The sequence below is a fragment of the Sebastes fasciatus genome, chromosome 4, assembly GCF_043250625.1.
Source record: "Sebastes fasciatus isolate fSebFas1 chromosome 4, fSebFas1.pri, whole genome shotgun sequence".
Taxonomy (NCBI): Eukaryota; Metazoa; Chordata; class Actinopteri; order Perciformes; family Sebastidae; genus Sebastes; species Sebastes fasciatus.
Window position 1 is genome coordinate 33,311,242 of NC_133798.1, and position 12,611 is coordinate 33,323,852.

Here is a 12,611-nt window from a genome sequence, read left to right on the forward strand (position 1 = left end):
TTTTTTTATTTATATATTTTTTTTTTAATTACCAGGCTGTAGAGGCCCAGTGAATATGGTCTATTTGTAATTGCTTGTGCATTTAAACAACATGTTTTCTCCCTGCCTCACCAGCAGCAGTACATGAAGCACACAATGAAGAAGTTAGACCACGTGATCAATATTGACGGAAGTGATGCCTCGTCCTGAAGTCAGTCTGTCATCTCTGTTGTATCGTGTGTAACATTTATTTATCCCTAAAGACAGACGTCTCTGTATCACTCAACAGACAGATAGAAGTCAGCTCAGCTCCAGATGAACTATCTGTTTACCTGATAGATAGTTAAAGGTAAAGGTAGCAGTGAACAGCTGATGTTAGCTAGCAGAGCTAACTAGCTTGAAATCGCCTTTCAGCTGCTCTCCTGTTGGACATTCATGGTTGTCTCGTTGTCAGTCCGGGTGTGTTTGAAGGTTGAAGGTCGAGTGAAGTCAGACGGGGTTTTATTTATCAGGTATTTGAGGGTCTGTGTTTCTGGAAACGTTGACTAAAGCTTGCTAGCTAATCGTTATCAGCATGGGAGCCGAGCAGAGCGGCGACGCGGAGCACAAACACTCCGACTACAGCTCATCTGGTAAGATAGCGCACTATATACATGCTTTAATAATGTTCATGGGTTATAAAGAAGTAAACACAGGTAGAGTGGTGTATTAGCTTGCTATAATTGATGGAATAATGTAAAGTAAATACTCTGAAGTACTGTGATTATTTATTTATTTGAGTGCTCCTATTTTATGCTTTATACTTCTAACGTTACTCCTCTACATCTCAAAGTGATATATGTATAATATGTCCTATACATATATCACTTTACTGATATAAAGTATAAGACATATGTAGTATATGTCCTATACATATATTACTTTACTGATATAAAGTATAAGACATATGTAGTATATGTCATATACATATATTACTTTACTGATATAAAGTATAAGACATATGTATAATATGTCCTATACATATATTACTTTACTGATATAAAGTATAAGACATATGTATAATATGTCCTATACATATATCACTTTACTGATATAAAGTATAAGACATATGTAGTATATGTCTTATACATATATCACTTTACTGATATAAAGTACAAGACATATGTAGTATATGTCTTATACATATATTACTTTGAGATGTATAGGAGTAACGTTAGATGTATAAAGCATAAAATGGGAGTACTCAAATAAAGAATACTTACTATTTACTTGACAACTTCAGATACTCTCTTTTACATAAATTGACTCTGTAATGGTCCATTCTCCCTAATGAGTACATTTACTTTTTTTTGCTGATAATACTTGTATTTTTAATGTTAGTGTGTACAATTTTAGATATAGTTCTTGTAATGGATTATTTTTGTGACATTACTTCTTTTACTTCAGTATGAGTACTAATTTCACCACTGTCCAAAATGACAAAGCTAATATTTATTTGAAAGACTGCTTAAATTCATGATCAATCTAGTATTCCTAAATCTTGAAAAACACACTTAAAGGTCCCATATTGTAAAAAGTGAGATTTTCAGGTCTTTTATATTATAAAACGGGTTTAAGTGATATATAAATACTGTTAAACTATCAAAATGCTCAATATACGGAGAAACACACACAACCCGTATTCAGAAATTGTGCGTTTGAAACAAGCCGTCAGGATTTCTGTCCATTTGTGATGTCACAAATATAAAATATTTAGACCATTACACGGTTTTAAACATAAACATTCTAAATATGTCCCAGTTTATTTCCTGTTGCAGTGTATGTAAATAACATCAGCTAACAGGAAGTAAACATGGACCCAAGCTGTTGCCTAGCAACGCAATTCCGTTGAAATGCACTAAAACGGAGCGTTTCAGACAGAGGGTAAATACAGGTATATTCAGGCAGACAGAATGAGGAAAATAAAGTTTTTTTTAACATTAAAGCATGTAAACATGTTCTTGTAGAAACACTTAATACAAGTATGAACCTTAAAATGAGCATGATATGGGACCTTTACAGCATTCTCAGATTAACCAGCTAGTGATCTGATTGAAACAAGGTGAGGTGATGTGAAGTAACCACTGCCTGTTGATATTAACATGAATATTGTCATTGCAGTGGTGCCCTCCCCAGCAAAGCAGAAAGCAAAGATGGATGATATCGTCGTCGTGGCTCAGGGGACACAGTCAATGCGAAATATCCACAACGACCCAGATGTCATCAAGCTTCAGGAGATACCCACTTTTCAGCCACTTTTAAAAGGTGACTTTTTAGGTCTTCCAGCTGCTGACATGAATTATAGCATCGCCTTTCAGCCACTTTTAAAAGGTAACTTTTTAAGTCTTCCAGCTGCTGACATGAATTATAGTGTCACCTTTCAGACCGATAGTTCATTTGGTACACCTTGTTAAAACTAATGCAGTGCAACACAGGTAACACACTTGAGTCGACAAAGTGCTCACCCACAGTAGAAGAGAAAGAAACTTTATTATATTTGTCATATGCATAGAGGTACATACATTAAATGTGTCCTCTGCATAAAGGCAGGGTGGGCGATCTTGAGAAACTTGCAAGAGTACACTAGAGTTTTAAAAAGTATACAGCCACAAAAATGAGCCCAGTGTTGCCAACTCTTTTCCCATGAAAGTAGCTAGCAGCATTAGCTGCTAACTAGCTCCAAAAGTCCCTAAATGTAGAGAGAACATTACCAAGTCGACAGCACTGACAGCCTTTCGCTTAAAGGGGCTGTTTGTAAGAATCAGAATTGCTTGTTAACAGCGACACCTGTGGCCGTTAAGTCAATGAAAGTCAGTGTCGGGCTTGCGCTTGCGCTTGTGCTTGCGCTACATAGACATGAACGAGCATCGCTCAAAACAGTGAGGCGACACACGTCAGCTAAAACCACAATATCACTCTATATTTCACCTGCTTGGCAGTAATGTTAGCTGACCAGACCAAGGTCTCTCCATGAATCACTGCTGATCCTAGTGTTGGCCTTTTCTGCCTCAGCCTCCCAACCACGGTCAGAGGGAACAGGGGAGACGCCGGAGTTTTGGTCGGGGACGATAACGTTTCTCGCTGCGGAGCCCCGTCACTTCACAAGACACGGGAAACCTCTGTTGGTCTGGAGGAGCTGCAACATTTATTTCTGCACAAACGTCCACTGTACATTTACTAGATATTCTCAGAGCTAAACTAACTCTTCTGCAGTGTGGAGTGTGCGCGCATAAACGTGAGAGTGGAGCGAAATAGCGAGAACAAGTGCGGTGTGTGAGTGAAGGCAGGCAGGCAGGCAGGCAGGCAGAGGAGCAGAGACTCCGGCCCTGGAGACCAAAGCTACGATCTCCCCCGTGTCCTTCGACCGCGGCCAACACTGTTTAACAGACTATAACTTTGCGGTTTTGGTGCTTCTGTGTAGTTTGTGTTGGAGTCTGAGTCTGAACAGCGTAGCCACACGCAAGTGCGCATGGGACACCGACCCGGATTGATACGTGTAAGAAGTTACAAACAGTCCCTTTAAGGCATCCCTCCAAAGCCACTCCCCCACTATTATCATTACAAACATCAATATATCATAATGAACATGAACGGCGAACATCTCTATTGTTAGTACTAGGGATGTGCATTCAAAGCAAAAATACTATTCGAAAATCACTGGGAATTAGTTGATTTTTCAAAAATCGCCACATAACCCCCAGATACCCTTTTTTTTTTGTCAGATGATTTGATTTATTGATTGCTGTTGGGATGAAATGAGAATTTCAACTAATATAAAAAACACTGTTCCTAAAATATTTACCAACCCTGCCTTTAACCCATCCTAAGGATCAGTGGGCTGCTGTGAAAGCGCCTGATGAAAAGAAATCCTATATTCTCTGACAGATATTATTACTGTGAATTATGAAGCCCCAGAACTGTATATTTATAAAACATAAAACCTGATTTGGTGCACGAGACACAATAGGCACACATCTAAATAATTTTTACAGGTGCTAGTTTCAAAAACAAACTGAAAGCAGAAGTTAGACATCAGATCTACACACTGCACTGATAGCTTCCAATAAATTAAATATAATTTCACAATGTTTTGATCTCTGTGGTCTCTGCAGTTGTTTGATATTGAAATGTTGCTCTATTAAATTACATGTATTTGGATCTATGAGTAGCGTAAGCAGATATTTAATCTGACTTCTACCATTTCAGTTTTCATATGAAGATTTTGAGAGTTTCATCTAATCAACAAGTTCCCACCAGTCCATTTTCAAAGCTAATCGCCGCTACAACTCATTAGCACTGTGTTAGAAGGTAGATAATTAGCCAAGTTTCCTGTGTAGACAGACTCCTTTAATACCAGAGGGGTAATTCTGTCAGATCCTGTGCATAGCTAATTACAATAATTACCAAGTGTTGCGCTGTTGTCAAGTGTTACGCTGTTCCAAATTGTACATTGCTTTCCGCTCTCCACAGGAGTGCTAAGTGGCCAGACGTCACCCAGCAGTGTGTGTCTGGAAAGGCTGGATACTGCTCAGGTTCTGCAGCTCTGCGTCCGCTACCAGGACCACCTGCACCAGTGTGCCGAGGCCGTGGCCTTTGACCAGAACGCCCTGGTCAAGAGGATCAAAGAGGTAAGGCTGCGAAATTACAGCAGGAGATATTTACCATGCAGGGTTTCTCATCGCTCCATCCAAAAACATTTTTATCTCCATAGCTATCTGTCGGGAAATATTCGATTTTAAGTTGTGCATAACACAGGATGACCACCACTCCACCCCAGTTTAATCTTTGCTAAGGTGCTTGAAGCATCAATGAGTCCAAACTGATGGAAGAGATATCTGCACACTGAGATCTATGTTCGGTTTCTTTTTATTTTGAGCTATAGGTGAAACAGACTCTGTATCCTCTGATGAAGGTCTGTTGGACCGAAAGCTCGAAATAAAGATCCAAGTGTGTGAATATCTCTTCTATTATTTTAAATTGTGCGGAAATATTATCTGATCATTAGAAAATCAACATCAAGTTTTCTTTTCAAAGTGTTTTATCCCACAAGAGTGAAAGATACATGACATATATTTTTTATTTCTCCTACTCATCCCCCAAATACAAAGAAGCTTTACTCATTGACAAATATATATGTGTACATATAAGTATAAGTATATAATTCCCCATTTCCACCCTACTGTCCTGGAAGAAGAAGAAAAAACGGATGGAGAGAAAAATAGACTTAAATTTTGATCATCAATTGATTGTTTAAGACATTTATCAAGTAACATTGCTAAACATTCTCTGTCTTGGCTGTTTGTAAATTAATATATTTGAGTTTTGGACCGTTGGTTTGACAAAACAAAGAATTTTAAGACATTAACTTGTGCTGTGGAAACTTTTCCACAATTTTTTGGACATTATATAATTAAGTGATAAAGAAATTACATTAAATGCAAAAAATAGAGTAATCAATTAAAATAACAAGCAAATATGAAAGACAGTCAAGTCCTGGTTATAATTTGGTTAGAACTGTAATCATGACACCATCTAGTCATTATTTGTGTACTTGAGTCAATGCTATAAATGTTTTGCGTTCTGTTTTGTTTGTCTCATTTATTTGAATGTTTGTTTATGTGTTGTCATGAATGGTTGTTCTTGTTTTCGATTTTAAACTGCAACATGAAATTTTAATGATTACATAAACTATTAATGCCCATCAAGGGACTGGTGTTGGCAATTAGCTTCGGCTATATACACATGCACACGGAGAATTGCTTCTGCAATTGTTTCTCTGTACTTGTCCCTTACAAATAAATAAATAACTTCACACAGTCTTAAGTTACAGTGACTAACATTTTATTACATGTGAAGATATTTATTACATTTTTTGTGTTCTAGGAAAGGTTATGTTGAAACTCTAAACATTTATTGTTAGACTCTTGGTGTTGTCAGGATTTCATATAATCTTAAACACCTCTTACTCTTTATATTTGAATTTCAGTTCTATTACTGAGAGATGCTTGCACTGTACAGTTTTGTATTATGTTAATCATATTCATGTATTAAGTGTTGCTGATGTAGAATTGTATGAGTTGTTTTCAGATGATTCATCAAGTCTCATCAAAAGTCAAACCTCTCTTCCTCTCTCCCAAATGTTTCCTTCCAGATGGACTTGTCAGTGGAAACCTTGTTCAGCATAATGCAGGAGCGCCAGAAACGCTACGCCAAGTACGCCGAGCAGATCCAGAAGGTCAACGAGATGTCCATGATCCTGAGACGCATCCAGATGGGCATCGACCAGACGGTGCCGCTGATGGAGCGCCTCAACAACATGCTGCCGGAGAGCGAGCGCCTGGAGCCCTTCAGCATGAGGCCTGATGGGGATTCTGCCACCAAGTAGCCTCCTTAAAGCCGACACAGCTGCTTCTTACCTGAGTCTCCATCCAGTCCTGTGGCCAGGAAGTGCTGGTCTGTCCAGCTGTAGGGATTACCCATTAAAGTTTTTTTGTTTTCATAGTAGAGAGCTACGGTTTAAATGGGTGTGACGGGTCAGGTCAGTTCTTTTAAGCCAAGTTCACACTACACAACTTTCAAAGTCGTCAGATCGCTGTACTGTTCACACTGCACAACTTGCTGTCTTGTAATCGTGAATCTTTAAGTCGTTGTGGTTTTCACACTACATGACTGACCGGTGACAGGGGGGTCACACACTACAAGATCTTTCACCAGGAGGAATCCCTGATGAGTATGTCTGTCACAAAAACACACGCAACGGCGTATATGTCTGTTGATGTTATTGGTACACATGTTCAGAAAATAGCCTGTTTCCACTCTTCTTTACTATTTCCCCTATGTAGATCAGTCACTGTTATGTTTATTCATGCAACCACCCAATACCCTAGGTGCAGCAACAACTTTGGTCCGCGTTTGAAATGCAACACATACAGTAAAGTTCCTGACCCCTCCGCCAGGTTTCCCCTCAACCTGTGTCTTGTGCTCTCATTGGCTGTAGCTCCCCATCAAATTCCCTGTCCAAGTCCGGACATTTAGCATGCTAGATATCTGGAGTTTGGCGTCTGCGATGCATCGCCAATGCCTCTCGGCATCGCGTCTTTGAAGAGCTTATACATAACACTCGAATGCCAATGTGCGAGCGCCAAAAACTGTCAGCAAGTTGTGTCGTGTGAACTAGGCATTACTTAATGTAGGAAGTTTTGCTGAACACACATGCTCTTACTCAGCAAAATCATACGTTCTATAGCATCTTTACTCAGCGCACACACACGTTCATACCTAACCACAACCTTCTGCTACTGCTCTACTGGAGCAGATGCCAACTTATGAAGTGCTGCGATCAAATGTGCCCCAACTGCAGAGGGCTTGGAGATTATTACTTATCCCCCTCCTGCAGGGAATCAAACTGGCAACCTTCCAGGCACACGCTTTCCTTACTAATCTAAAGTCAGGGGAGGAACAAACACTTTTGATTGAGTCAGAATGAACTCCATATGCTCAAAAACTTGTCCTGCTGACGCCTTGCAGGTTTTAGAGACTTAAAAGGGAATGAGCGACATAGAAGTATCTCACAAGTTTTTCCTGCTGCTTTGGAGATTTGTGCAAAACTTCAGAGCCGCTCAAGAATTTGCAGAGAAATGATTTTGGATCTTGGACTTCACATTACAAATATTTGTCGTTTGTGATCTTGAGATTCATCGCCATATGCCTCGCTCACTGTTTGGAGATCCCTTCTATGAAATGTTTGCCTGCAGACTGACTGCTTTTAATTTTCTGAACGATATCGATGCATCATTTTGGAATATTATGATGAAGAGACTCACAGAGAGAACGAAGATGGATTATTACCATTGGATTACACACGGAGCATTGATCTACTGTACACTGGATGTAAAATAAGAAACGCCTTTTTGGACAGAAGATCATTTCAATATTCTCAAGAACTTCAGTTTTGTGATGAGAGAACTTTAATTTATTTGGATATTTTTGCTATTTGCATGCAAAACAGAGAAGAAAGTGACACAAAGGACTGAACAGAGACCCTGACGCTTCAGTTTTTCAGCACATTGGTACAGAAGATGGATGAAATTTCAGCATTAATTTTTTATGTTCGTTAGCTTTGTCATCGTCACAAATGCCAAAGATTCGCAAGTCCTCAAAGATGTTTAATAATAAGTGGCACTTTAGAAACAGTCTGTCATATTTTTGTTCTTTTTGAGGAAAGTGATCAAAATAACTTCACTGTTTCATCTGTCCAATATTTATTTCTGTATCACAAGTCATGCTTGTTAGGCTTAAAGGGTCAGTTCACCCAAATATATATATATAAAAAAAACATCTCCACTCTTACCTCTAGAGGTATCTATCTATGCAGATAGTTTTGGTTTTATTTGACCAGGTCTTGTCCAAGATTTCTGCCACCATCACAATTCAATGGAGTTGAAAGTTTAGACTATGTTAGACTACGTCTTAGGCAGAAAATAAACCAGGACATTGTGTATGAAAGACACGTTACTGATTTGTTAATATTTTTTTAATGCTGAGAGCATCACCAACGAAATTTAATTCACCTTTATTGTATTTAGTGGCAGCAGAAATCTGAAGACCTGGGCAAATAAAATCAAAGCTATTTGCATATCTAAATACCTTTAGATTTGTTTTTCTATTAATTTGGGTGAACAAACTAATAATTGGTCAGTTTGGCAATAAAAAATAAGACGATAAAAAAAAAGAGAATAATTGTGTTATTATTGCTGCAGTGTTTTAAGTATGGGCTTGTGTAAATCCACTAGGTGGTGGCAGAGATAACTCAACACAGTCTGTGGTTTTCTGACACATACTGTATATTATGAGGTTAAAAGTCCCAAGCTAGATGATTCACTGAGTTTGTAAGAACTTAAGTATCATGCTGAAGGACACTTGGGCTCACACACTGACTGTCAGAGGAATCAAACCATAAAGATATAAAAACAGTTTAATCCTCTATCGGGCCGACCTGTTTTTATTTCCATTCAGCCTTCTCTTCATCCAGAGCTAGTGCTCTACCTTGTGCCAACATTTTTACTTCTGCAGATATTCTGTATAATAGCAACCAGATGCAAACAAAGTGTCTCATCTGAAAAAAATGCTGCGACTCATTGCCCTTCTGTTTTCTGCATTTAACCATAAACAAGTATTAATTAACATCTTTGATATTTAAAAAGCAACAATATACCTAATAATAGCCTAACAATAAAGCTTATTTGTATAGCATATAATATGCAATAATACCGCATATCTCACTGTTGAGCCAACATTATAATTCCTTCACCACGACAGCCCTAATACACTCCATTATATTTGAGGAAAAAATAGTCCCATGTGCCCAAATATAGTATAATAATATGATGATAAAATCGCTGTATCTCAGAAACTACAAGGACCACAATCAAGTACATTTCACATGGAAAACATTTGATAAACAGAAGTGTAACACAACTATTAATAAATGCGTGATTGTTTTATGTGATCTAAAGATTTCAAAGTTGTACTGTTAGATGGTTGCCCAAAGTATGTCCGCACCAAATATCAAGACTTCTGACCAATCAAAATGCCTTATCATACTAAATGAAGATACTAAATATAGACTTTGGGCACAAATGGGTAAACTAATCTTGGCCAGTGCTCAAATCGCCCCTTGGGTGCCAAGGCGCTCACTTCGGGAATCACTGCTTTATCAGTTTCTCTGTGAAGTCCCTCTTTCCAGTCTGTGTTTCTTGTGTTTGTGACTACAGAAGCCTGGAAGCCGGGGTGTGTTTATATTTTGGGGATTACAACATGTATGTATCAAACCCAAAGACCAAATCAGAATTAGGTATTAAGGGATTTTGTCCAGAAAGCTTTCTGCTAATGGCGAGTGGCTCCTCTCTGGAGTCAGTGGAGGAAGGTGGGGTTTTTTCCCCATGAGCCAGTGCAGTGTGATTAGAGTTGTTGTGTATGTGGTTGAATTTTTCATCGGTGTATAAACACGCTGAACTCAATTACACCTACAAAAGGATCGTCCTCCGGCTGCCTCGCTTTGAGGTACAGAATTAGCCCGGTTCGTTGACATAAGGGACATAAGACAGAAACAAGTTTTCTTCTGAATTTAAAACAGGACTCCTTTGATATGTTATCGCCTTTCATGTGTAAATTAAAACGGGTGAAAAATGTCTTAAATGGCCTTGGGGGTATTGTTTGAACATTGGAACAGAAATGGAAATTGTCATTGCATTCTGTGGCGAGGAGGTGTAAAAGTTCCTCCGAGTCTTTGTAATGAAGAATAGCTCCTGACGCTCAGAGCTGGATATTAACGCCACGAGATGATACAATACGATCTGCCACCAGGAAATTCATTCTCTGAAATGAAAGAGAAATCCAATTTCCCCCTGTATACTTCTCATTTGAATATAAATCAAAGGCGGGTTTGCTCTCTTTTTCCTTCCTGTTTTGCCCACTCAAAATTGGAAACATGAAAGTAAGTCTGGGCTTCTTATCCGTGTCATCTTTCAGGGTGAGACGCAAACCTACGCCGGTTGTTTTGCTGCGATAAGAGTCAAATTTTGAGTTTCCACACAACACATCACTGAGATGTGAAAAACATTCAAAACGATTGTTTTTAGTTACACAATTCAAAGGCTTAAATAGTACTTTTTAGTCTGTCGGATGTCTTATATAATAGAAAATAATTCATAGAGTGAATTTTAAGTTGCTAATGCAAAACTGCATTGAACAGGATTACATTTGAATCGTAATTCCTGTTAATTTTGAAGATTTTTTTGCCAAGTTGTTGGTGTACGATTTATTATTTAAATAATAAATAACAATTCGCTACATTTATATCTATTTATTTGTTACATTTTGTTTTATAAAGTTCGTAAAGCAATGTTTAAGTCAAGCCTGATGTTGCCTTACACATGAAAGAATGATCCCAGTCACTTCCACACAGTGAGGCATACAGCTTATTAATTAAAGACTGCTATCAGATCGGTACTCGGTACTCGGTATCGGCGAATATCTAAAGCCCAGGTATCGCTATCGATATCGGAATTAAAAAGTCGGATCGGTGCATCCCTATCCAAGACGAAACTCACAAAGAAAAAGCCGCAATTACAAATACATCTGCTATTTCAGCACCACGGACAGCGTCACGGTTTCTTCAATACACAGTTAGGCTACTGGTATTTCAGAGCCATGGACGCGGACACAGATTCTAACTTGTACAAACCTCAGTCAGATAAAGGATCAATGAGTCAGGCAGGCTATACTAACTAACATATTCATCTAAACAACCCCTCTGCCCCTGGACTCTGCTACTAGGAGATGGAGAGGAGAGATGGCAGGTTAACAAGGGGGATGCATTTTGGTCATTTTACTACCAAGGAGCATGACATCCTCCCTCTCCATCATCTACTGGTTATATCTAGTTTGTATATTCTGTAAAAATAAACTAGAAGTGGGTGAGGGGGTTATGTGCAGGACTATTTCTTGGCTAGAAACCAGCAGAGACTCCAGTAACTTGTGTGTCCTGTCAAGAAATAGGTTCAAAGGGAGTCAGACTGGTTTAGGTCACGGATTGATGAGGGCTTCCAAGGTGATTTCAAGCAAAGTAATAGTCTGCCTCTTTGAAAAAAATGCCTATTGCTAGGCTCATTCTTTCAAATGTTTGTGTTAAAATGATTTTATATTCACTTTATCAAAACATGTTTAACTTAATATCATACAGAACATTATTGTTTTCTTGCACAAAAATAGATTTAAAAAGTCAAATGTCAAACTACTCCTTTAACTTTTTTTTATCTCTCCACTGTTTTACTGAACATGAGCCAAATCCAATCAATCTCCCCTCTGAGCGTCTGTCCCAGGGCTGTTGTGAATACTGTACCAATGAGTATCTTGAGGGAAAGGCGTGAGGCGTCCCTTAGATGATTGCCTGTATCGACTGTATTGACTTTCATCCTGTAAAATTACCCGGCACTGCTTTTTTATTTGACACCCAGTCACCTCCAGTGATAGATACCTGGTGGAACCTCCCTCTTGAGCTGCAGCCAAACATTATCCCTCTTGCTGGGGACATGAGACCAGACCTATCAGGGGACATCTAATAAAGCACTTTGTTGCTTCATTGCACAGTCGTGCTCTCAAGGACACCGAGCCGCTACAGCAGACCAGGAGTGATGTGTCCTTCCACTGAAATACCACTGCTCTAGTAGTGTTTAGGAGGGCAACAGTATATCAGCTGCCTCAGTCGGATGCTGTTTGCTCTCTACATCACATATGTACAGTGTAATGAGGAATATTTAAGGTAGGCTTTCACCAGGAGGATCAGCTGTGGCCGAGCTCAGCTGTTTGCATCAGTTCGGTTCTTGCTTGAGGACACTTGGCTGTTGGGGGAGTGAAATGTCTCTTATCATTTAGTTTTCGTGGTTTGGTTTTTGAAATCCACTCTTGTGCAGAAAAGGAGTAATGTCCTTTATAATCTCATGCAAAAATATTATTTTTCAAAGAGTGAATATTTAACTTTTTTAAACAAACATTTGAAACAGTTAAAAAAGAATTTGGTCAAGCAGCAAACA

General features: G+C 38.8%; 1 protein-coding gene across 2 annotated transcripts; it reads left to right on the plus strand.

Annotated features, from left to right (window-relative positions):
- The first annotated feature begins 174 nt into the window (after window positions 1–174).
- borcs5 (BLOC-1 related complex subunit 5) lies at window positions 175–8,757 on the plus strand. Of its 2 annotated transcripts, none has more exons than XM_074633733.1 (4): window positions 175–611; window positions 2,140–2,283; window positions 4,489–4,646; window positions 6,170–8,757. In XM_074633733.1, exons 1-4 carry the CDS (start codon window positions 554–556, stop codon window positions 6,401–6,403), a joined length of 594 nt encoding a protein of 197 aa, XP_074489834.1. In that variant the 5' UTR covers window positions 175–553; the 3' UTR covers window positions 6,404–8,757. The 2 variants fall into 2 exon arrangements, with proteins under 2 accessions (XP_074489834.1, XP_074489833.1); XM_074633732.1 differs by having other exon boundaries at window positions 187–611; window positions 2,140–2,349.
- The last annotated feature ends 3,854 nt before the right edge of the window (window positions 8,758–12,611 follow it).